Source organism: Platalea leucorodia, assembly GCF_965183815.1.
Source record: "Platalea leucorodia genome assembly, chromosome: 3".
Classification (NCBI taxonomy): domain Eukaryota; kingdom Metazoa; phylum Chordata; class Aves; order Pelecaniformes; family Threskiornithidae; genus Platalea; species Platalea leucorodia.
The window spans coordinates 3,063,184-3,089,507 of NC_138825.1; the positions used below are offsets into that span (position 1 = coordinate 3,063,184).

At 40.3% G+C, this 26,324-nt stretch overlaps 1 protein-coding gene across 2 annotated transcripts in view; it reads left to right on the plus strand.

The window, feature by feature from the left end:
• Positions 1–236: 236 nt before the first annotated feature.
• Positions 237–26,324, plus strand: part of VRK2 (VRK serine/threonine kinase 2) — a gene marked incomplete at its 3' end in the record, with an annotated part of 46,388 nt that continues 20,300 nt past the window's right edge. For both annotated transcript variants that reach the window (XM_082307576.1, XM_082307577.1), the window contains exons 1-8: positions 237–361; positions 641–781; positions 11,718–11,773; positions 12,292–12,361; positions 13,192–13,279; positions 13,418–13,526; positions 14,986–15,078; positions 23,881–24,013. In XM_082307576.1, the coding sequence (XP_082163702.1) occupies positions 646–781; positions 11,718–11,773; positions 12,292–12,361; positions 13,192–13,279; positions 13,418–13,526; positions 14,986–15,078; positions 23,881–24,013 (685 nt within the window). In that variant the 5' untranslated portion in view covers positions 237–361; positions 641–645. The remainder of the gene's footprint in view (positions 362–640; positions 782–11,717; positions 11,774–12,291; positions 12,362–13,191; positions 13,280–13,417; positions 13,527–14,985; positions 15,079–23,880; positions 24,014–26,324) is intronic.

The following is a 26,324-nucleotide window of genomic DNA, read 5'->3' on the forward strand; positions in this document are numbered from 1 at the left end:
GGGCTCAGGCGGGGTTTCTCCGTTTCCCGCCGAAGCGAAGTGCCGGCGCCTGAGGGGGGAGCGCTGCGCGAGCGGGCTGCGGGGAAGCGGGAAACTGCGCGCGCCGGCGGCCGCCGCCTCGCTGAGGGCAGCAGGGCGGCTGCGGGAGGCCCGCCCCGCCGGCGGCCGGAGCCCGCGTCGCGGCTGGGGCTGGCCCGGCCCTTCCCCGTTCCACGCCCCGGGGTTTCCCGCGGGAAGACGGCAGCCCGCCTCCTCCTCCTGCTGCGGGTGGGCCCTCGCTGCCTGGGCCCGGCCTGCGGGAAGTTGCCGGCTGGGAAGTTTGCGGCTGGAGGCGGCGGGAGGCCGCGGGGGTGCTGCGGAGGTGGGTGTGAGGGGAGAGGGCGGCGGGGCCGAGCGCGGGCCGCTTGCTTCCCCCCGTCCCGGAGGCCGCTGCGAGTGAGCCGCCCCGGCCTGCCGCTCAACTGATAGGCCCTGGGGCGGGGGAGAGCCTCCCGGCGCCCGGCCGCCGCCCTGAGAGGGATCACCGGGGGGGCTGGGGAGAGCTGGCCCCCCGCTCGGTGCCTGTTGGGCAAAGGACATCGAGGGATATTGTTTATTCTGACGAAAGTCAACTTTTTCTTTCGCTTTTTCCCCCGTCAAGGTGCGATGCCGCCTAAGGGTCGCGGCGGAGGCAAGCTGCCAGTTCCTCTCCCAAAAGACATGATCCTGAAAGACACCGAAGGAAAAGCCTGGAGGCTGGGCAGTCAGATCGGCCAGGGAGGATTTGGCTTGATCTATTTAGGTAAAATCCTGGTGGTGATTGGAAGGATGACTTGCAAATTTCTTTGTAACTTTCTGACATGAATGAGACAGAATGGGTTTAAAAAGTTACTGTTGTTTGCGTGCTGGTGGTGGTCTGTGTTGAATCGTGGTTTTCTGACGTTTGCAGTGCCCTGTTGGGCATCCTTTTTGCTCAAAGTGTTGCTGATGGCGCAGCGTGTTCTCCGTGGGCTGCCCAGCCCAGTTTGCTGGCTCCTAGTGCACTTTTCTATGGAGCTTGCGTGGGGTAGGCAAGGTGCTGCTGCTGTCAGACTGCCGAAGAGCACTGCCAGGCAATGCTCTTCAAAGTAGCTCTTCAAAGTAATGGCTATGCTTTTGTGAGCTGCTGCTTTGGACTTATGCCAGTCTTGTGCTCTGGAGCGTTCTGGGTTTCCGGTTATTGGAAATGTTATCTTCTGGCCAAGACTAAATCAGTTTTCATCCAAGAAACATAACAGTAACAATAGTTACCTGGGTGTTGCCTCTGAGTTAAAGTCTTTCACCGGAGGTGGAAATGCTGTTCTTTATTTGCTATAGCCTAGACATGTTTCTGTATTTTCTTCAGAAGAAGCTGCTGCATTTCACTCAGTCTGTGTCTTATAAGGAATGAATGGTTCTGAAAGGCAGTTTGTAAGGCATTCTGAGTCACTGGAGGGGATATAATGTATGTTACTATTGCTGGTCTCTATGAAAGAGCAAATCCTGTTTTCAAGGCAATGTTTGTGGTTTGTTGTTTTGGTTTTTGGTTTTGGTTTTTTTTTTTTTTTTTTTTTTCATGGCAAATATATGCAAGCAAACTAGTCCACAGTGACTGTTAGGGACTAAATTGAGCTTGTATTAAGACAGCAGTAAAGAATTATCTAGAAGCAGTTTAGTACATCGTCCCTGGAGCCAAACATGATCTTTTTAAGTTAGAGGTATGTTAACTCTCTATTTGGAATATTAATGTTTAAAACTTGATAAGCAAGTCACTCCTATGCATAACACTGTCTTTTCTTAAGCTTTTCCTTTTTGTATGTTTCTGCCATGGAAAATACAGTTTTGATTGTTTCCCACTTTTGGATTTTTTCAGTTGATCTCTTAATGATTTTTCCTTCATAATGAGTCATTTGTTGGAAAATAATCTGATAATACACTGTTATGCAGCATGACCTTTCCACTTAGTGTGATTTCCAGATTTTTATAATGAGACAAGTTTTCATTCAATTCTGTTGTCTTTAGTAACTCCTTTCAAATCTGCAGAGCTGTGCTAGATTCAGTGTGGCTTCATGGAGGTGAAGGAGTTGTGCATCAGTGTCAAACTGTAGCATCAGGAACCTACTGTAGAGAGAAAAAGTATGCTTTTTCTGTAGAAGGGTTAGCATGTTTGCTTTTGTTGTATTTGCAGACATAAATGTAGAACTTGTGTGCCACTGGTCTCTTGGTGACAGATTTACTGTGATCTTTGTTACATCTGTCTGGCTATCTCATGGTACTTGTCTGCTTTCAGCTGTTCAGGAACATTTTATATTGCACTGAAGTGTTCTTCCTCTCCGTCTTTTTTTTTTTTTTTTTTCTCCTCATGTCCATTATGGTTAATCATAAAGAACTGAATGGCAAGTGAAGACTCAAATTTTATTTCATGGTGTGATAGTCCCATATGTGGTCAGATGTTGCTTCTCTAAAGTGGTTGCCCAGTTGTACTGTTCTTGCAGCTATTAATGTGTGGCTGTAAACTACAGGAGGGTGGACAATTTTACTTGTACATCTGGACTTAAGTTGCATCTAGACTTCAGGTTTGAGTGGAGAAACTTTGTAGAGGGGGAAAAAGGTGTAAACTGGCTTCTCGAAAGAGGAAAGTGTACTTTGTTCCACTGAATGCCTGTGTAAATGAAGCAAAAAGATTTGAGTAACAACCTGAATGCCACTGCTTCTGCCTTTTCACAAAGTAAGCAGTCACTGAAAAACCTGGAGGAAACTAAGGCTGTGTGTATGTTTGCAAGTAGTTTGGTGTAAGGGAAGTGAATGAGTAAATGGCAACAGTTGGTGGCTATGGCCCTACATCTACCCTATATTTAAGTTGAGAGTTTGTTTTACTTTGGACTAGATTTGGTGTGGTCTGCTGCACTGAATCGCCTCACCAAGTGCATGGTTTGAGGCTGTCGAAGGAACTGTTTTGAATCCTTATGTTGCTGTTAGTAGTTGGAGTGCATCTGATAGATTCCTGTAGTGGAGTTTCTGGTTTGGTTTCCTCTGGAATTTATATAGTTCACATGTACCTAACTGCTCTGCAAACTGAACCAGTGGGGATGGTAGGGGTTTCAACTAACGCCAGTTACAGAGGAGTCAAAGGCTAGTGCACTTAGAATATTTACATTATTTTTCCTTTTGATATATCTGATGGCTTTTTATGACCTTCTTTGGAACATCAGTTGGTTATGTTTGAGAGATGCTGTGCACAGAGCATATATGAGATGTTACCAATAAGAAAAGTAGACCTTAGTGTGAGCTAAGAAGTGAAGTCAAGGTGTCTCTGGATATTGCCGTTCAAGGGTAAAGGAAAGGAAGATGGAAACTTGCAGAAGGTTCCCATGGAGAGGAAGGACTGGGGCAACTGGGGATGCAGTGCAGAAAGCAAGGTTGTAGTGGGTGCAGTTCTTCACATGTAAGACAAAAAACGTGTTCCTGAATCAGTTGGAATATAGCTCGCTCATTTCCTGTTGCAGTCAAATCACCCCAGACCTTGTGGGTGGTAAAGCATGTGGGATTCAGTCAGTTTCATGCAGATTTGATTAGTTTTCTGCCTGATCACACAGACCTCTGAGGTGATTTCATGTGTTGTGGTGTTTGTTGCAGTTTGGCTCCCGCTGAACTGAGGTGGAAAGCAGTCAGTGGATTAGTTGAGAGTGAGAATGCAGTCTGGGACTCTTGGTATTGCTATTCTGTGTTTTTTCATTAGTGACAGCATAGCTGAAGAAATACAGCTGCCACTTTTATAATGGTATTTGTGGTCATTTAATCTCTCCTTTCAGAAGGGGTAGTGAATGTTACATGTAACACTGAACTGAAGGCTCAGTTCCCCTTATAGCTCATCCTACAATTAAAAGAGGAAATGGGCAATCTTTATCCCCAGGTGCTGACGCTGACTGAAGCTTTCTTGTTTAGTCCACCTCTTTACCTCTGATATGTGTTTATATTATGTAAAATATACCACTCAGTAGCTTTTCTGGGGCTTGATCCTACAAGAGGGTTTAGCTGTCTGAGAGTCAAGGGGAATGAAGTAGATGATGAACCTTTGAGAGTAAGATATGAGTGCTTGGTGCTGAGAGGCACCTTCTTTCTCTGTGCTGTTCAGACTAGTTTTTAGTGCACATACAGCAAGATGCGAGAGGACCGCTAAACTTTCAGTGAGAAGCTAACCCAGAAAGAGCTGTCGAGAGGTGGGCAAGACAGGAGAGTGGAGACGGATTCGATTGCCTGCCAGATATGAACAGCACAGCCCTTTTATAAAAGTAAAGGTTAACTTGGCTGGCTATATCTTTTAATAAGTATTTTTACAGTAGCGGTGTAAAGATTTTGATGTGCGTTGTTATAGCTTAATTTCCCATTAAGAGTACTCCGTACTCCATTAATCTATAACAATGTTCTTGAGAAGTTTTATGGTATCTCTGCAAAATATATTTACAAGGGATGAGTTCTGTGGAAGGTTCTGTTTACTAAATCAAAGCTGCTGAAAGCCATTTACTGACCCTAAGCCCTAGGATGCAAATAGTCCCTTCAGGTGCAGGGCTTTTAAACTTGTAACTATATACCTGAAAGTTATCCCTATCTACAAGTTCTATCCTGCCTCACAAACGTTTTCCCTGGTTTTCTGATTATTCTTTCTCTTTCCTGTCTGTGCCATCTTGTCTGTTTCTTTGCTGACTTGTTCCTTCCCTTGGATTCCCTTTGCATTTTTATCTTGACCAGAGCAAATCCAGCAGCAGAAGGCTTACAAATACTGATTCCTCCCAATGCTTCTGAAGAGGAGAGCTTCTTCTGTTGCCAGAAGCAATAGAAGCCATCTAGAGATGTTCTCTCAAGCATTGCTTTTATTGTAGCAAAAGCAATATGGATCATAAGCTGGAATTAACTATGCTGTTGTATGTTAGTTTTTATTTTATTTTATTTTTGTTACTGCTGCTGACTTGCTGTCGGGCACCTCAGGCAGAAACGTTCTCTCTTTGATAAGGGGGAGCAGAATGTAGAGCAACTGGGGAAGAACGTGACATACTGGTGGTCTCACGGCTAGTTTGTAGCCCTGTGGAGAACAGTGGCAGTACATTGGAAGATTAAGCAAGAGTTGAGGAGGGGTGCTACTGAGAGCCTTACATTCTCTCATTTATCTTCCTGATCACAGCCAGTAATTAACACCAGTCTTTATATAAATCATTCTCTAGTCCTGCTGCAAGCACTCTATTAATGCACAATTTGGACTGAAAATTTAAATGCAGAAAGGTCACACAATGTTTTGTTAAGATTCTACTGTCACAGTGAAATCTGCTGTACACAGCACTATCTACTTGCAGGCTTCTTTCTTGTGGAAACTGATGGTTTTGCAAAATATTTATTTGATATATATATATTTATATACACGTTTGTTAGATGATGCCTTTTACAATAGAACTTATTACATTGTAAATGTATTTTAATTGTATTATATCTGTATATTGAAATGGAACTTTGTAAGCGATAGGTGAAAACTAAGAGTTTTGAAACCAGTTTTTGTAGCTGGCTTTGCAGCAGGTGTTTATGTGTTGCTGTTTGACTGCTATTTTTGTGTGTGTTGTTACAATATGGGAAGCTCAGGAAAGTACATATTGATAAAGCTATAATTGGTGATAACGCTGCGCTGCTTGGAGATCTGTCACCAGTATAGCCAGCACGCTAATCTTTTCTTTTTTTCTTTTTTCACCCCATTTTCCAGGAAGAGGCAAAGAATATCTGCTTGAGCATTAACCAGTGATTAAATGAGTGAATATTGTCTTTTAATACCAGCAGCACAGAGAGCTCTGCTGCTGGTGGAGGTAGGGAAGAGGCGTGGTTGTGGCCTTTTCTGCTTTTAAGCTTGGACTGTAGTACACCCTGCTGTTGATATTCTGAGGCCTGGTGTGCTGGGAATCAGGCTGAGGTGTGAAAGTTGGTTTGTTTCTATGTCAGAAAGAGTAATTTCCATGGATAATTTGTATAGCTGTGAGCAGGGGCATACATGTGTCAGGGAAGAGAAGCGCTGATGGAAGCGCATTCAGTCATTGTCATCCTGTTCATTCTTGGTTTGTGTTAGGCAGCCAGCTTTAGCAATTGGTTCTAGAGAAGTTAAGTACTTCAACAGTTGCTTAAATTAACTTCACTGAAAATATTTACTATAGTGCAGCAAACAAATTAAAAATGCAGTAAAAATGATACTGAAAGATATACGTTCAGCATCATTTTTATAAACTCAATGGAAAGAAGAATATTAATAGCAAAACCCTGTAATTAATAGCACTAGCAAGTAACTGTCTGGTTAGGGATGGATTTTTCTTAACCTTCAGGTGTTAAAATGCATTTCAGCAAAGGTCTCGTTGTATCTGCAGGTGTGAACCTTAGTGTGAAAATAAATTGATTGGCAGACAAACACCACTTTAAGAAAGAGTCTTTTTATCTAGTCACTAATATTAAACTATATAAATATAGATATGGCAAGTAGATTACCTAATTTTTCACCCTGTGTCTGTGGGGAAACTAAACTGTAAGTTTAGCCTGATTTTGCTACTCGGTGGTTACTCGGGGCTGACCACATGGTACAGGATCAGCCTGCTCCATCTGTTGAAGAGGAAATACTCCCTGCCTTGACGGGTTCTTGCTGGTGACTGCTTCCTCTTGAATCTTCCCTCTTTTTTTTGGTCCTCTGTAGGCTAGAAGTCTTAACTTCGAAAGCACAACTCTTTTACACAGTAGTCTATAGCCCGTTACAAAGTCTGCAGAGATCATTACTATTACACTTTAGTGTTCTGGCCACATAATGTGTTGGGTTTTGTGTGTGTGGGGTTTTTTGTCCCTGTCCCCCCTCCCCCCCGTATGTATGGATCTGTGATTTGGGAGCTGTTGTCTTGCTCTTCAGTAGTCCACCTTGCAAGAGTTCTGGTCAGGGACCGAGACCCCGGCATGCCAAGTAAAACTAGAAAGTCAAGAGAGCAGGTTTAATTTCTTTTTTTTTTTTTTTTCCCCCTTCAGTGGGAGATGTATTTCTGAGCAGTGTTATATGTTAACAGGAAGAGCTTTGGATGACAGATAGGGCACCTGTTGCCTTATGGAGGGCACTCCCTTCAGCTGTCTTTGGCACCTGTACCCCATTGAAACTGGCATGGTATCTTCCGAGTGGGCACCATCTCAGACTAGCAGATGGGCTGGAGCAGGATCTTGCCAAAAAACAGTTTGTGCATCAAGTTTTAAATATTAGAGGCCTGGACTCCCATCTGAGAGTGCTGTAAGAGCAGGCCATGCATAGCTTTTCTGCCTGGGGTTAAAGGATGTGTCATACCTATTCCAGCTTAGAGTAATTAACTTTGAAAGTCAAACAGTGGCTTCCATTGCTGTGGAATACAAAACTTTGGCTCTAGTGAATCAAGGTTAAGGTTTTATAGAAAGATGAGTAAGAAATAGAGTGACATTTCCTACCAGAACTGAATGTTCTTAACTTGGAGGCATTTGCAGTTATCCGCCAAACAGTTTAGCGGTTGAGCACCATTTTCTACCGAAAATAGTTTAGTTGGGTCTTGTGGAAGATGGTTTCACAAGCACAGTACAGAGGGCTATGTATATGTAATTTGTATAATAAAACTCTGCATTCATAAAGCTACCTAGAAGAAGAATCTAGGAAAAAAAAAAAACTATTCATAAACACTGCTCTGAAGAGAGCCTGTCCAGGAAATGATGATGCATCTTTAAAGTAATAATATGAGCAGAGAAGCAGGTCTTCCTTAGGCTATGTTAAAAATGGACTGTAAACACCCTTCAAGCACTGAATGTTTCAGTTCTTGGGAAATATTGGATATCGTGAAGGTGGGGGGAAAGCAATGTGCTTTGTTCTTCTTTAAATATTTGCCTTAGTACCCTCCATATGTAGGAAATACTTGAAGTTGTGGGTTAAATAGCAGATGCTACTTTTTATTTGTGTACATTTTGATTTTGGTAACTATATTTCTGCAACTTGGATTGTTTTTTATTGTTAGATGCTCTGAGCAACACTCCTCCCCAGTTGTTAGCCATTGAATTTAACAGCTCTTGGCTTGACTTAAACGGGGTCAGAATTTTTCCAGCTTTTTTTATAGGTAGCCTGTAACTTCAAAGTGTGGTACTCTAGAGGTTAGTTTTTATTTCTGCAAAAAACTAAGCTGACAATATCGCTCATTCGGATTAGTTAACGAATGAAACAAAGCAAAAATAAAATACTAGCAACCCAAGAACTTCTGAAAATAATTTTATTCATGTTTCCCAAACAAATATATCCTCAAAATATCCAGCAGTGGCAAAGACACCAGCTGTGGAGAGGAGCAGGGATGTTTTTTCAAACTGCCAAATCAATGCTGTTTTCTTTTCCACTGTGTAAACTTTGTCAACGAAACTGGTTCTGTGAGAGCCATTGAAAATATTTCACCATATTCCAAATGTGACTGCCACAAATTAACTGCTGAAACTACAACAAGCACGTTTGAACTGGCAAGTAGAATTGGCATGTTTCTTTGTCAGACTGCATGCAATTGTGCTGTGTGGTTGTAGGAAATCGCAGTTCATCCAGAAACACTCTTTTGTTACCATGTCATATTAACATTTAGAAAGCTACATTCATTAAGGTTGTGGCACTCAGCAACGAAATGGATGAAATTCACGATTAAAGTGGATGATAAGACCATAAATGCTGTGCCTGGGTGAAACTAGGGAATTCTGGACATGGGTTAATTTGAGGTAAGTTATTTGCTGTGTTGTGTAGGCATAACAGTTGGAAATTGTGGCAAAGAATGTGAACCTTACTGCACTGCTTTATTTCAGACTGTATTTTAGATTTGGATGCTTTTCACTGGCATGGTAGCTGCGATTGTGGGATGAAGGGGAGGAAGGGAAAATAGAGCTGTGTCCTTTGCCCTTTGCAAATGTTTTGTGAGACTCATCTTGGCATGAGATGGAAACAGCCACAGCCCGCTACACAGCTTCATCTTGTGCCAGCGTTCCCAGTTAACAGTTATGCAGACAATGGTTTTGATTGTGTGCATACATCAACACCTCTCCCCCCCCAAATGTAAGGAGATTGTGCTTCTCTAGTTGATAAAAGCAACGTAAACTGTAAACTGGGAACTCTCACGCTTGTTATGCTATTTTAAGATATCCTTTGCAAACATAATCTCGCCATATAGTGCTCCTGGTGCTCTATGTGGGTACTTACATGCCATCAGAGACCTCCTGCCTATCAGCATTGCTCTCCTGCAGGGTCTCTGCTTATTGTCCTGCAGTCTAGCATTTAACTGATTGTAATATTATAAATAGCCATGTGCTACCACACAGAACGAGGCTAGCACATGGCTAATTACGAGTATACAGTAATTAACTATGAGCTAAACTCGCAGGAGAGTATGTGATGGTGGTCTATGAGGTATGTAATCAGACTGTTTGTTAAACCTTGGGAGCCTTTCCAGTCTGTTAAGTAACTATACATAGTAATGAGACAATTTTTTAAAAACCATTTATGTATATTTATGGACAAAAAATAGTCTGTCTTATTTCTAAGCTGCGGTTGAAATATTGCTGCCTGATGTATGAATGGTTAATTAAAAAGATGTAACAAAAGGTACACAGGCAACTTCAGCTTATGTGTACGTATGTGATTATTGTCGAAGCATTATCTAAGAACTTTAGTGTTATTCATTGTGAGTGTTACGCCTTGTTTCATGAATGTGCAGTAATAACAATAATTCCATTTCTCCTTTTGTAGATTTGAATGTCATGTTGCTCATTTTGTGGAGCACCTGTTCCTCTATCTTGTTGAGCTTTGTCTGACTTGTCTCCCTTTTCACATTGTAACGATAGCCACTTAGTTTTAGTTTTATTTTAATTTTTCTTCAGGGTGTTCTTTCAGTGTGACTCCGAAAAGCATCCACGCTGGCATAGTGTAAGAACCATGGGGGTTAGGCCCTTTTGCTGGGCTACCTCCCCGTTAATTGCTCTTCTTCATTACCCTGACAGCTGTGACTGTCTGTTCCAGATTACCATGAATGAGGCCTCTCTTTATAAAATGTCAAGATGTCTATAGGGAAGTTAGATCAGACTCCTTCAAATACCTTTAAATTTGATACTTCTCTATACCTATCAAAGCTCTGTTTAAGTAACTTGGTATTAAAATACAATGTCTTATACACGGGTTCTTTTCTGATCTGTGTCAGTAAGGGAGCACACCTAATTCTGTTTGGGTGATGTGATGTTGTTGAATACAATGAAAACACATGGGATATGTTCCTTTAAACTAATGTCTTCAGCTATTAACACATAGTCTACATGTGGCAGAGAAAGATAAAGACTTAAGCACCTGTGCCTTAATTCCCAGTTCAGTACAAGAATATGGTGAGAACAAAGTTTACCAAAATTTCCTTCCAGGTTGTGTCATAGTTTTAATTGTATTCTGAATGTGACTGCTACTCATCTGAGTCTATGGATAGTTCACACCTTCCAGAGCTACTGTTTTAGGATGTGTTCATTTTATCTTAATGTGTTATTAGCACAGAAGCATTCACATGGGGAAGTGTCAAGCAGAAGGCAGTGGGGACCCTGCGGGTGTTTGGGGTATGTGTGCTGCCAGGTTCAACCCAGATGCTGAATAGAATTGAAGGAAAATAGCAGCTGAAGGAGTCTGTTCATTGTAAAAATATTTTTATGCCCTGACCATCAAAAAATGTAAGCTTGGATGGTTTGATCAGATCCAAGTTTACTTGATTTTTATTATGCGGATAAAAGTAGTCTATTTTTGTGTGTGCTGATAGTTGAAGTGTTTCACACCTGGACTGTTGTTGGTATTTGATCATTATAAGAAGTTTGAAAGGGACACTTATTTCCTAGGAACTGTATTCTTTTTAGTTTTTTTAGTGATGATTCTAAAAGATGATTTAGTCTCATTAAATTTTAATCCCAGTGTAGCTCCCTGTAGCCTCAGTAGTATCAGAGAGAGCTGATAGTTCTCTCAGGGTCAGAAGAAAATAGGATTGCATTGTCTGTGCAGAGAGGTTCTGTCTCCTGGGCTGTAATTGGCACATGTGGTCAATTATTGTTTTGAAATCTCTGCTTGCACTAAGAGGCACAATCCCTCATCTCCCCTTTAGGCAGGTGGTGGCTGTGCTATCCCTAACTTAGGCCAGTGTCTAAATAATGTCAGAATAGAAATCAAGGTTCTAGGGCCAAATTAATTTGTAATAGAGGAAAGCAGACAATCCTGTCTAGAGGCATAATGTAGGTCATAACTTTTAAGCGGTGTCTTTGTCACGACAGTGGATTGACAGCAACCAAATACAGAGGTTATCCAATTGACTGGAATGACTTAAACATAGTTGGTTATAATGGAATACCTCATTGTGGTGCAAACGTGCAGTAGGGACATCCTGCTTACTCCTTAATTAGCATTGAGGGACAGAGTTCTGAAAATGTGGGTTAAAATTGCTTCTGTACTTGTTGATTAAAACTCGTGTGTGTGGTTTTCGTTTTGTTTTTCTTTGAACTTGGCAAAACTCTGGCCTCCAAAAGCAGGAATTCAGACAAAATACTGGCTGGCTTTGTCATGTATTTTTTTTTGATCACTCTATGCAATGTTGGCTTGGTATTTGTTTGCAGTTATATTTTGTTGCATACATCTTGATCCTCATCTCTTTCTCATTTTGCAGCTTCCCCTCAAACTCACGTTCCTGTAGAAGATGATGCAGTGCATGTAATTAAAGTGGTAATGTGCAGATCTCATTTCTAAATTGTTAACTTGTATGCAGTTCTTTCTCTTAATTATCTATCCTTATTTTCAGCATTGAGTCCATATTGCACGCTTGCAACTTTTTGCTTTTTTCTTATTTTTTTATATCTTGATATACTTTCCCTGCTTGGGGATATATTTGGCATTTCCGTGACACACGGTATTTCCTTGACTGGATTCTTTCCTTTCCTTGATTACTGCCCTCAACAGTTTAGTAAGGAAAAGCAGACTATGACCTTGAACACACCTGATTTACAATATTTCTGAAAATAGTATCTTAAATAATTCCTGAAAGAATCTGTGTTCTTTATGGAAATGTGTTGCCAAACAACTTTTCTTTTTAGCTGCTTGCTAAAATTACTTTTCAGATAGCATGGTATATGGGCGGTGGGAAAAAAGATGGGTTTCACCCTCTTTGAATTTCTCGTACACTTTTCTTTAGCAACTGTTGTCTTTCTAATGCATTTTTTGATACTAAGTTTATTTCTCAATAGGAATATCTTGAAAATGGCCCCTTATTTTCTGAACTGAAATTTTACCAGAGGGCTGCAAAACAAGAGCATAGTAAGTAATATATCAGTTCTGATTTACATAGATTTAAGGACAAGTTTGAGTTTAACTACTTCTGACAAGAACTGTTGCTTTAGAGCTTGATAGCCAACTCATTTCATATACACTGAATTAATCCTAGTTGGTGCTATAATAATTTTAGATTGCTGTAGGTTTCTTCACTTGGATGTCATCCTTGTCCTTTCTGATCAGAAGGGAGAACAGAAGTGTGCCAAATTTATTATGTGCACACTTCAGAGTGCGCAACAATGAATGGACTCCAGAGAGAGGCCAGCCTTAGAACAGAGGTACTACGTGGACTAATTGGTGACCGTATTTCTGCTAGTAACTATTTCCATGTACGGAGCTAAGTGTGTGTGTAATCATCACAGGATTTAGTAGTAATCAAGGCACTTGATTCTGCAGACACTTAAGCATGGATGTGATTTATTCATGGGAACTGTCCTAAAGACTTTAGATGACTTAGATTGCTGGTAGGCATAAGCACTTGTGATAGCTTGAAGCATTCTGTATTGAATAAAGTAGAGCTTCTAAAGGAATTATTTCTTCAGCTATTGATAATTGCTTATCTGCCTTCTAAGGGAACGAAAATACCACATTGCTAGAACAAAAAGCTGCTTCTTGTTTAGCGAATGTAGAGAGCTTCACAGTAAAGTTATGGTCTGAATTGTTTGCTACACAAACTGCCAAATAAGTCCTGTTTGTTTCATTGTTTCATTCAAAGTCTTGGCTTGATAAAAACAAAACCAACAAAAAAACCCATACCAAATTTGAAATTCTCTAGCTACCTTTAACCCAATGTTATCTTTTTATTATTATTACAGTAAGAAAATGGATGAATCTCAAAAAAATAAGATGTTTAGGAATTCCAGTGTTTTGGGGATCAGGCTTGGCTGAGTACAAGGGAAAAAGGTAATGAAATGAATTGTAATTAAGCCTCAAATTGACTGAAGATCCATTTTCAACAAAATGGAGATAAGGCCTATCAATATGATCCAAACTTGCAGTCCTGCCTTAAAGGATTCCTCCCTTTTATATATTTCCTGGTAGCTATAGATTCATGGTCATGGAGAGACTGGGGGAAGACCTTCAAAGAATCTTTGAAGATTGTGGAAGCAGATTTAAGAAGGAGACTGTTCTGCAACTTGGGGCACGAATGGTATGTACGGAGAGAGAGGAAATTGCTATGTCTTGGAACTTGCTGAGTTCGACTAGAAAATTATCTTTCTAATAAAGTTCCTTTAGGTAGCTCCTGAGTTTAGAATTAAACAGGTGCAAATGCTATGTATTGTCTTCTTTTTCTTTTTTTCTTTTTCTTTTTTTTTTTTTTTAAATAAAATGAGTACTAAGTAGAAAATCAAGACCCCCTGCAGACTGGAAGTTGGTGGGCTCAAACCAAAATTTTTCCTAATAGGTTAAAACACAGACCATACACTTCAAAATGTGTGTCTAGACTGAGATGTGTAAGCCTATTCTCATATGCGTTAACATGTATTGATTTTTTTCCCCAGTGTCTGAAAGGTATTGTATTAGACACTCATATTTGTCAAAGTTCACAATTGCATGCCTGAAAGCAAAATTTTCAGTGTGTTTGCTGAACACACGGATTGTACAGGCCAGGATTAGGCTAGTCTGCAAATATCAGTTTTGTTTTCACATGTGTGTAGACTGGCATACGCTAACAGAAGATTGTATATGTGCTCCTTTGTAACATCATTTGTGTTGTGAAAGACTGCTATTACAGAACAGAGGTGCACAGCAAATGGAGTAGAGGCAATGGTCATTAAGTTGCAGGAAGAGAAACTCTGAGTGTAAAAGAAAAGTTTTCCCAGAAAGAGTGTCTTGGCACTGGAACATGCTTCCCAGAGTCTGTGAAACGTCCATCTTTGGGGACTTTTACAACTTAACTACTCAATCTCCTGTACAACCTGATCTGACTGACGTTAGTCCTGCTTGAAGCAGGGGGTTTGGACTGGACACCTTGAAATTTCCCTTTTAACCTAAATAATAATAATTAAAAGAAAAGTGAAGGGCTTTTGTAGTCACATAATTGACAAACTTGTAACAGTCTTTGTACTCTCCAAAAGCCAGCCTTAGATTGTCCTTTGTATGAGTTGCCAAGTGCAAACATGTTTTTCAATAACAATTAGAACTATCGTACCTCAGTAAGGAGCTGAAGGAGGACGATGATGCAGGGGGATGGTGACATGAAATGCAGGTCATATAATAACTGGCAGGATCAAATATATTATAAACCTTCAGGGTGGATTGAATATGTTATTTTTAAGAGCTTGGTGTTCTCAACATTTTCTCCAGTGTTTATAAAGTACTAGTTCCATTCTTGCTTTGTGACCTTAGCAGCTGGTACTGGTAGGTAGTTACACAGGGGTACCTCATGGCACAGTATGGCTTGTTTACCATTTGCCATCAGCTATGTGCCTGGTGGGAACAGACCCTGTGGGCGGAGTGGGTACTCCTTGTGCTCTAACTCAAAACAAATTTGTCAGCTCAGTCTGTGTAGCCCTTGATTTCACTGTATAAGAGAAATATTTGCTGGTAGGGTTAAGGGCTGAGTGGAGATGATGATATTTTCTTTTCTGTTCTAAATCCTTTCCTAGTTGGATACTTTGGAATATATACATGAAAATGAGTATGTTCATGGTGACATTAAAGCAGCAAATCTACTTTTGGGTTACACCAATCCACACGAGGTAAGCGTGTTTACTTATCTACACTGCTACTCTAATGTATTTAGAACTGTTTAATAGTTTTAAGTTACATATATTCTGCATTAGCAATTCATGTATTAAAAGGCGTTTGTGCATGAACATTCACATCCTGTCACGACAAATCTGCAAGTGGCTCTATGGAGGTTAAGGTCTGAGAAAGAAGCAGGGCAAAAGTCTGCTTTGTTCCCTTTGTGCTCTGCTGACTGGGGTACTGGTATGGATGGGTAAACTAATCAAGAAGGGTAAGTTAGAGGACCTAATTTCTGTTCTAGGTTATGCCAGTTTAAGTATAGTAGTAGAGTTTAAGGATGTGGCCCATTGTATTTTCATTCCTGGGAAGTTCTAGCTTTCTAATATTGTTGTGAATTGTGTTTCTGTGAAGCTAACTCTTATGTCCTGCTCGTTGTAGTGGATATAACAGGTAAGTAGGATTAAGGTTGCTGCACTCTAATGCTCTAAAGCCTAAAGCTAGCTTTGAAAGTGACGTGTTTTGGTGAAATGTTTTGAAACAAATCTTTTGATCCTGTCATATTGTCACATGCTCTTACCATGTCTTTTTTTCTTCAGTTAATAAAATCTAAGTATGCTTTTTCCTTGGAAAAAAAAATCTTTTAAGAAAAAAGGAAATCTCTAACTTTACTTAAATGTAATTAGCTGTAAGCAATACTTCTCCTTTTCTTTCAATTTTTGTTTTTCTGCTGCAGTGATGAAGCAGATCTTGCAAAGCAGCTCACTGCCATTGGAGGCTGAACAGTTGAACTATATCTGCTTTTTTACAAGTTTCAAGTTAAAGGGTTGAGTCAAATTTAACTTTTCAGCTTTCTAAAACACACAGTTTGAAAACTATCATGGCTGTTTAGAACAACCGTGTTTTTAGACAGTGGTAGCAGCCAGTACATAATCTCAGTTTATGGTGTTTACCAGCCTGCTGAATCCAAAGAAGGAGGCTATTTAGAGGCAAAACGATCTGCTACCCAAACCCATTAACATAACTCAAATGACTTCTTTTGTCTTGGCTATTGTGTATTTTTGTGACAGCAAGATATGCTACTGTTTTTCACATTGAAATCATTTTGGAAGTGTCCATTTACAGTAATCATAAAATTTTAAGACATGTAGCTGACTTTGATCAGCTGCTTTTGAATTAGCCAGATTGTGGGGTGATTTTCTGATTTGTTTCTCATGTTGTCTGCATGAAGATCGTGCTATTCTAGTATTTTGTTTTCATAAGTAGTAAATTCATTGACAGATTAAAAATAAGGTACTTGTGAGTTACCGGACAGAGGTTTTAGGTGGAATTATAACTTAAGCTATATTTATTAAATAAAAGAAATCAATAGATAGTCCAGTTTAAGTAGCTCCTAGCTCAGCACGTACAAAGTGTATGTTACTGCTGAGAGGTTTTGTGTAGAATTTTGTTTCAGTAAAATTTCTCTGCCACTGAAATTATTCTATAAAACACTTCAAAAAGTTCACATTCTAATTCAGAGGTGCTAATGGGAGAGAATTTCTAATATTTGCTTGCATATCTAAGGTATGAATTAAACTTTAATTTCTGTATGCTTAAGAAAACTTAGACCTGTTCAGATATTAGTTAGATAAACTTCCCAGTCACGGGCCCCAGAAATTCTGCAAGCGGCCACAGGTCTGCTGATTTCACTGAAGCCATGACAACTATACCGTACCAGTCTACAGCCACGTAGACAGTGATGATTATTTCTAAATGTGTTTTAAGGTAATGTGTACTGTATTTAGCTTACACAGCAGGGCAGATGGCTTAATGGGACTCTTTCTGGTCAAATAAAAAAATGTTTTCCAGACACAGCTTGCACAATATCTTGAAACATGTATGCTCTGTGGCTTGTGGGGCATGAAAAGAAGGAGCAATGTCACCAACAACACAGCTAAAACTTTCAAATTGGCAGATCTACATATGCCACTAATGGAATATCCTTCCCCTGGAATTGTTGACTCTGATGTGCTGTCTGCCCCCATACTTCAGTAAATGTTCTTTACCTGGGTTAGGAGCGGTACTAGACAATATTCTCACACAGATTCAGGTATTCAGAACGGTACATGTGTATTTGCACAGATGATTTTTCATTTGTCATGTCCTGGCTATTTGCCTGTGCCATTAATTTGCATGTAATTTTGCCATGAAAATTGCTTCTTCCTATTCCAAACATTTGCAGTTCCTACGTCAGACTTCATGAGTCTTTTCCAACCTTAACGATTCTATGATCCTACAATTCTATGATCCTATGATTCTACGATGTTGCGACAGCCTTTTCTACAAATCAAGCTGTCTTTATAACATGCTGGTGAGCTGAATGTATTATGTATTTACCAGAACAGTGTTTTGGGAAGCTCTGTGGAGCATTACCACTGACTAAATGTGGCAACAATATGGAATATCCTGTCCTGCATCCTCTAAACTGTTGTCGGAGATGCTGCGTTTTAATTTGGCTATCTCGTACTAACCTTAGACGCTTCAGATAAAACCTCAGACACTGTTATTGCTACCAAATGCCTGTGAAGTGTTTTGTCTTCTGTCTCTGCTAAAAGGGTGGATAGCTAGATTGCCTTGGTCTGTTTTTTTTTTTTGAAACAATGGAGCTGCGAGGTAAAGTGATCAAACTAATCTTATAAATAGGGAGTGAGAGCATCTAGCCAGTGGCAAACTCCAACTCAGGAATACAAGCTGAGAGACCTGTAGCTCCAGTGGGAGTTTGCATAATAAAGCTGTCTGACCTAACAATTTCTGTGCTGAGTTTTTGTTAAGAATTTTATGCTAGTGTGTTCTTGCTCTTTAGGGTCTAGGGTTTTAAGAGAAAATAAATTGGAAGTGTCCTTTAATTCTAGAAATCTGTTTTTAAAAGAAACCCATAACTAATCTCTTAAAAATAAAATATATATATATTCAAAATGTATTTCCATATTCTCTTTTGGTGAAGAGACATAAATCTCTGTTCAAAAAAGCATGTCTACTCAACTTTGCATTTTTTTGTCATTTAGTGGCTGTTCATGTGTACTCTTTTGTGTGAATTTGTCACCGACTTCCTGCCCTTCCAAAAAAGATCATTTTTCTATGTTAGACTTTCTGCTGCTACTCTCTCTCTTCTGTAAATTAACTCGGTAAATTTACACCACAGCCAATAAATATCATAGTCCCCTTTTTTTGAAAGAACGTGTGCAATCCATACTGCTATCCCTTACCTTCTGTGGCAAGGCAGAGAAACAAATAAAGTAAAGGTCCTGTCACTCGGTGACCTCCAAATGATGTTTAGAAATGGTTAGAAGATCAGAATCAACTGACCTCAAAGAGCAGCTTGCTGCAGATCTATTCAATAGAAGGGAGCGAGGCCATTCAGTGAGTTACAGGTCAAAAGATCAATTCTCTAGTCAATATGTTTCTCAACATGGACCCAGCACAATGACTGACAGGAGTGATGTACTGAGGGAAGTACACAGCCCATGAATCTCGAAGAGGCCTGAAAGAAACTTGAAGTGATCAGACCTATAAATTACAGAACAAGTGAAGCACTGTCTCAGTATTGCGGCGAGTTAAAGATAATTCGGTGCATAGTAGTAACTGTTCGTTTGATAAAGCAGAATAAGCATTATTTATATAGATGCTAAAAGAGAAATTCAAATCCATTAAACTCATTTAAATTGTGATACTACTAAAAGGGACAAGCGGTCACCAGACAAGAGCTTAAAACCACAGTTTGTAATAAATGAAATAAGGTTTGGAAGAATGCCTCTCCAAAACAATTACCTTCTAGTATTTTCTCCCCCCCCCCCCCCCCCCGGAATATATGGGCAGACGTGCTGCAGTCTTGCAGACTCAAGTCTGCACCAGAAGTTGCCTATTCGGATTTTTTAAGCTGTAAATTTTAATTGCATTTGCACCTCAGTTCTGATTTTAAGTGTTTCTTAGACACGATAGTTACAGAATAAAACTCACAGACTTGATTATCATAGATAGCCTTAACTGAAAAGGAAAAAAGAAGAATACAAAAATGTTTCAGAATGTTAACTTTTACAGCCATCTTTCAGTGGACCAGCATAGAAGATGGAGAGCTCACACATTGATCGTGTGGGAAAAACATGCATGAAAACAGTTCCAACTTTAAGCCATTTTTCATTGTGAGATGAATCATTGTGACTCCAGCTCTTTAGTCCAGTATGACAGATTTGCTAAAGAGCAGATGAACTGAGCAAAATGAAACTCTCTTCTGTTCTCCTTCATGTGTTTTTAGGAAGGATACAGTATGCAGCGATGCCATACAGAAACAGTTGAATTTTAACTCACGGATGCTGGCTACGCCCCTGGTCTGAGATGTAGCTTCACAATCAGATGGCCTTAATTTTCTTTCATTAGTCCTACTGCTACATTTGAATAGAACTGCTTACGCTGGTTTAATTTCTTCTTGTAGTTGTGGCCTAAATACCTTGGAGTTCAATTGATTCCAGCATCGGGACTTGCCACTGACAAGTCACAGAAAATTACTCCCCCTCTCTCCCTGCTTTCCTCCTTCCTCGGCTTCTGTTCTGGGAAAGATGCTATTTCTGTCCCAAACACTGTACTTCAGACTTCTTGCCCCAAGATGGACTTCAGTCCATCGTTAGCCTTTTTGTAGCGTAGTGTCCAATGGAAGTTGACAGCTCTGTGGCCATTATCAACCAATCTGCTTCTTGTTAGTAGGTATCTACTTAATTATTTACAGCGCATTACATAAGCTTAGTAATGGAACCATTGGAAAGAAAAACGTACAAAGAAAATCACTGTATTGTTACCCTTTCAGCAATAAATCTCCTGCTACGTGTACTTCAAGATAAAGAGAATACCATGAGAATCCAAAGTGCCAGGCTTGTGACTTCGCAGATCAGTGCCATATATGGTACATCCATGATATATGTATCATAATGTATACGAGTTGTGAGAGTTTTATATATTTAGCAGATATTTAGCACTGCAGCTATAAAGCACTGTGAGGGAGTCATGCACAGAAAGGACATGAGGATTGCCAAAGGTACGGCTGGTTGCTTGTGCACATAAAGAGTTATTTGTGCCCGGGTGGCTGTTCGCTTCAATGAGATGGGCACGTTCATGTTTCCATGAAATTAAGTGTGAAGACTTCAGAAATCTGGCTCCTAATCTATAACAAAATCTATTAATAACAGACCGTGCTAAGCACGGCTGAGTCTAGTGCAGACTGGGATGTGTAAAAAAGAGGAACTTGAACCAAACCAACAGGGTTAAAATAAGTAAGCGTGGGGGAAGGAGCGTACAGTGTAACACAGCTAAACCCAGCTGTTCTAGGCTTATGTCACTGTTGCACCTTCATCATCCATGTTACCATGTCTTGTTTCAAGTGTCTTGTTTATCTTACTCTGCATATGTTTTGTTCTCTTTTTGTTCTTATTTGTTTTGTTGTTCCTAAAAAAAGCATGCAGATGGTATTGAAACACATACTAACACTGACTTAATTTTTCTCAATATTCTTCAATACTCATCATCTTTTCCCCCTCCCTATACCCTTAAAAAAACCCCAGCAACCTACAAATTTGTTAACTACCCCTACCCACCACATTCTGAGCAAATTTGGAAGGGCACGCTGTGTTATATTATCAAAAAGTGACAACTAGCTTTAAAGAACTATATATCTTTTTAATGATGAAAGGGTTATAATGAGAATTGATGAAATGAAATTAATGGTAATTTAAAATAATGTAGTAATTCTGATAATGGTTGAGGCAAGGTTGTAACAGTGCATTGCTGGTTTTGTACAAGCTGAAGGGGATTGATTTTTTTTTTTGTGGTGGCCAAGAGGCTTTGCCTTGAGAGGCTACCATCAGTTGCATGTTTGTGGAAAAAACCTGGCGTGAAAGTTGTGGAAGTGCTCAGTGGCTCGGCTAGAAGTAAGCTGAACAGTGACACTCATGACCAACTTCTGGAGCAAACTGTGGTGCAATCATAGATGTTGTTGCAATTGCATATGAGTGCCTTTAAGAAGTGATTGCTTCTTGGTTTCCAGGTGTTGCCACCATCAATCAAGGCAGGATAACCTAAAGCTACGTCTCACTTTTAGAGGGGTTTTTCAGTATAAATTTAAAACTGCTCTGCTGATGCTACTACTTGAAGGTATTTTAAGCAAATCTGTTGCTTAAAAATGGATTTTAGAGCACGTAGTTACTGTGATTTATCTGTGGGATAACTAGTAACATTTTTACATGGTTCAAGGTTGAGTATTTGTGGCTACTTTCTACATGCCCTGTTGTTAGGATAGTTTGAAAGACCACCAAGGCTGGGCTGCCATATGGGAGTGTCTATCACATAAGCTAGCGTTCCCAGCCCAGACAGAACCAGAGAGCTGGCAGAGATGCTTTTCTTGTATTGTTTTTTCTAACAGTTAAAATCTCATTTTAATATAAGCCATAGCCTGAATTTGTAAAGGTTGGAATCTGCTCTGTATTTCATTTTATTGTATCTGGTCAGCTGTACATGTCAGAAATCTATATAAGCAAAATCCAAAATGTACCGCTTAGCCTGGTTAACCATACACCTTCTAGCCTACTCCTTCCCAGCCCACAAAGGATGCAGAAGACTCGCAAAACTTGATATTAGGGTAGTTTAAATTAGTTCCCTCACCCTGACTGTGGGCGCAGTTACGACAGGTACCAGAGCATCAGGAATACGCTGGAGAACGGGCACAGGAGAAAATCAAATCGGTCAACCCAACAAAGTTTATGCCTTGTCCCAGATTTTCTAAATGTGCCTACGGTCTTTAATCTTGTATCACAGTTTGTATAGTCTGTCAGGTGAAAAACATCATCGGTAATCTTAAAAGCCATCGCCCTGCAGGAAACGAGTGCTGCATCCCAGCTTACACGCTCCAAATAAGCAGAGATCCTGCAGCAGAAACAGTAAAACCAAGAGACCAGCCATCCTAGGATTTAAGCTGCCTGGAGCACAAACAGGAATCAGTAGTTCAACAGAATGCGCTGGAAAATAGTGCGTTAAGTTTTCTTGAGGGTTTTTTGTTTGTTTGTTTCTCCTCCACCAGGAGTGACATCATTAAATTAAAAGTGAGTGCCAGAAGAGTTTATTTTAGACTTTTATAGGATAAACTATTTTTTAGCTAAAGAGGAAACAAAACTACGGTTCAAATGAGAAAGAGGTTTGCTTTGTAATATAATATGATTCAGTAGAAATGATCTCTATGTGCCCTCAGATGGTTTAGCTTTTGCCCCAGAGATCAGTTCCATTGGCAATATAAGAGCAGTCTGTAGCATTTTTTTTTTTTAAGTGAAAGTACTATACTTGGATATTTATAAAAAAAGCAATTACCTAATGTGAGAACTGGTCAATGTAAGGGGCAAAGGCCAGGTGGGAGTGTGAAAATGACAGAGTGAGAAAATAACCTATGGGATATTGTGGGGCGGACAGATTGTGATTAAATTCCGGCTGCTTTCAACAAGTTACTGCTTGTCAGCTGCACTGCAGTAATCGACCATGTGCATGTATTAAGTCCACCCCTGTTGGAGGGTAGAACATGTTAATCTGAACTTCATGGAGTGGACTTGTGCCCTTCATCTAAATTATGTGGGTGGCAGGATTGACACGGATGTAGTACTGGGTGCTGTGCCTGTAGAGAAATAGAGGCATAGGAGCCAGATGGCATGTTCGGGTTTGTCTTGACAGGCAGCAGCAGAACAGAAAGTAAAATTGAGCTCTCCTGAGCTGTTCTGGTTTCAGCTTCAAATACCATCAAAAGTGAGCAAGGCTAAGTTTAAAGTGAGTTAATGCTTTCACAGTTAAGTCCCAAGAATATGGAAGTGCATCTCCCAGATACGTCATTCAGAACTGCGGGGCTTCCTTGCTCTGGTTATTTAGGTAGCTACGGTGAAGCATCTTGGGGAAAAAAAAAAATTGCCTGTCCCACACGGAAGGGTAAATGTGGCAGAATGCGTGACCTTGCTGCAATATACACAGTGGGGGCCCAAATGTTTTTCTCTTACACTGATTTTGCTCCATGGATTTGCTTCAGAGTAACTTAGAGTGAAGTCTGGCTCTGTGCCTTTTTAAAATTTATTTTAAATTCAGGAGTGATTTACTCAGAGTGCTTTCTGGGTGGTGGGGGGGGCTAGTTTGTTTTGCTTTGTTTTATCTTATGCTTTCTGTTTAAATAGTTGTTGCCAGTATGAAGTTACTGACGGTGACATTGACAAAGATGAGACTGCAGTCAGGCTAATGCCCAGCAGCCCTGTGGTCACGGCCCCTGTTAGTGCTGAAGCCCTGTGTCCGGTCCAGCTGGGGAAAGCTGCTGCCTCTCGCTTCCTCTGGCTTTTAAGTTGCACTGCTGTTATGAAATTGCACAGTCTCAGCTGATGGAAAATTTGAACAGGGGTGCGTATGTGCCTGTTTAAGTAAAGAGAGGAAGGGGTCCCATAAGCAACGTGAGGATACATGAAAGGCATATTGCAGTTTATGATGTCTGGATGCCCACCTGGAGAGGAGAGAGCTTAGGAACAAAATAAAAAGACTGAAATTCTGTTCGACTCTGAAATAAGATAAGAGTATAGTAGTGGAAGGATTTAAATGGGGAGGGCAGCTGTTATAGCCCCCAGTTGTACATATTTTATCCTGAGGCACCATTTGGTTTAATAAAATTTAGATCTAAGGCTGTCCTTAACCTATCAGTTTCTTAAGACTTAATTATAAAGGTTATACTTTCAAAGGACAAAAGCATTATTCATTTGTCTGTTCATGTCTTCCAGGTTTATCTTGCAGATTATGGACTTTCCTACAGATATTGTCCCAATGGGAACCACAAACAGTATCAGGAAAATCCTAGGAAGGGCCATAATGGGACAATAGAGTTTACCAGCGTAGATGCCCACAAGGGAGTAGGTAGGTTTCTTTTTTTTATTTCAGAGAAGTGATTACAGAATGAGTAATCAGGCTGTGTGAGCTGATGTATACAGTAGAAGTAGTCTTGGGGATTGCTCAGGGTTGATCAGACCCTTGTGTGGTGACCTCTTCTTGTACCTGGGAACACTTTGCCGGGGCTGGTGGAGGAAGGGGGGCAGCACGATTAAAACTGAAAGGCTGCTGCACGTATGGTACTGGAAGGCGGACCAAGACACCCTAAGAAGAGCTTGCCATTAAACTTAATTGGTTCATGTTGGGAGTACTGGTTTGTGTTTGCTGTACTCTGTAGAGGCAGAGGCAATATTTGCTAATGTTGCATTGTCAAGGAAAAACGTTTCGAGTCTGCACTGTCCTTTAGGGAGAGCTGTGTCTGAGTGTCACCATCTGTGTTATGAGAGGATATTTCAAGATGACATTCCTTCTGCAAGGAGAAAAACCTTTTTTGAAGCCATAAAGTGTTAACTTTTTGAAATCTTTTTCCAGTAGCCTTTCATATATCTTACTTATTTAAACTCACTTTGATGGTATTGGAAACACATTTGCAGGTAAATTACATACATAGTCCTTTTATTGGATATTGATTGTACTGCCTTGCATTCCAAGGCAGACTTAATTCAACAATTCCCTAATTAGTTAAAGTCATAACCTATGTCTTGTATTCATTTACCATTAATTAAACCTTAGCTGTTTATTACACTGCAGTCCAAATCCAATAGCAGACCCATAGAGCCATGGAAAAGGGAATGGGAGGTCAATATCGAAAATATATGGTGCGAAGTCCCACTGATGGCTGCATTGTTCACAATCAATATGGTCAATGCAACACAACTTTCTTAGTTGCTATGTCAGCAAGACAAAAAGTCAATTCTAATGTTATGCTAGCGAAAAAAATGGTGATTATTGAAAAACTTTGACTCTTGCTACGAAACAGTGTTTTTGTTAACTTTTCTTTCCCCTATTCCCCGCCCTCACCCCCAAGATCATCTAAAACAAAAGGAATGGTTTTCTGCTGCCGGCTTTGCTAGGATCATCGTGTCACAAGCGATAACTGTAGAAATTTGTGCTTGTTAATAGCTGCTGAACTGTTACCTTAAACTAATACTTTCTAACGAGTTTTAGTTGGCACAAACAACTGTATATTATTGCTTTTTCTATTAAAAGGACCATTGACCATGTAATGTAGAGGGTCTTGATAATTTGCCGGCGCTGTTAAAACCTGCAATCGTTTAACTCTGGTCATTAGAAAAAATGAAATAAGACTGTCAAGTATTTGCTGCTAAGACAATTGCACAATTTCACCTGCTCAAAAATATTTTGCGGTGAAGAGGGCATCTGTTTCAGACTCTTCTAGCCCTCCCAAGCATACGGTGCATTTTCTGGAGATCTGACTCTGGCTGTTTTTCCTGGTAGTGTGAGCGATGTGGCTGTGCACTAGTATTTGATGTGGATGCTGTTTGAAGAATAGGTGGAAGCCAGAGTACGTGGGATTTGGCAGTTGGATAGTTACAGCAGGTAGTTTGTCTAGCGGACAGGTGTCTGTTGATGGGTACGTGATTACAGGAGAGAGAATTCCTTTTATCTGAAAAAGCAGGGAAATTTTACAGACTAGGGTGGCAAAGGGTGTGCAAGTGTGAGTTAAGTTGTTGTCTTTTGCAATCTGTGGGTTAGATTACCCCCTCAAGTAGCTAAAGCCATGATGGAATTGGTGAAAAGCAGAGGACTCCAGAAAACAAAATATTCTGAAAGATAGCTTGAGGGACCATCTTACACTTGAAAACTTTTTGCTTGTTAATAGCTGCAAACAGAAAATTTGCCGGAAGACCCTGCAGAACCTGATGTGATATCTGATATATTGCAGAGAATCCAAACCATTCACACTGAATGTCTCAGCTCTGACCTCTTAACAGTCGGAATCCTTTAAGATCAAATTACCAGAGGTTCCCATTTGCAGCAGGTCTCTCAACATCCCAGGGAAAATTTGCGTCTGCAGTGACTTCTGTCAGAGATTGCACGGGTCCGGATGGCAGAACACAGCGACTGGTTTCCCTCATCTCATCTCTTGTTGTGAGGTTTAGAGTTTCGGAGATGTTTCAGGATACTAAAAAACTTCCAACAGTTGGGGCAAAGGGCTTCTTTGCTCAACAATCTCCTGTACTCCCGACTCATGATGGAGTCTCAGCGCAGTCTCGTGTACCAAGTGAGGTGGGGTGCTCTTCTGGAAAGTGTTTAAAGACTGTTTCACCATTGGCAAATTAAAGCTGCATAGATAGCCTTCGTTCTGGTGTTACCC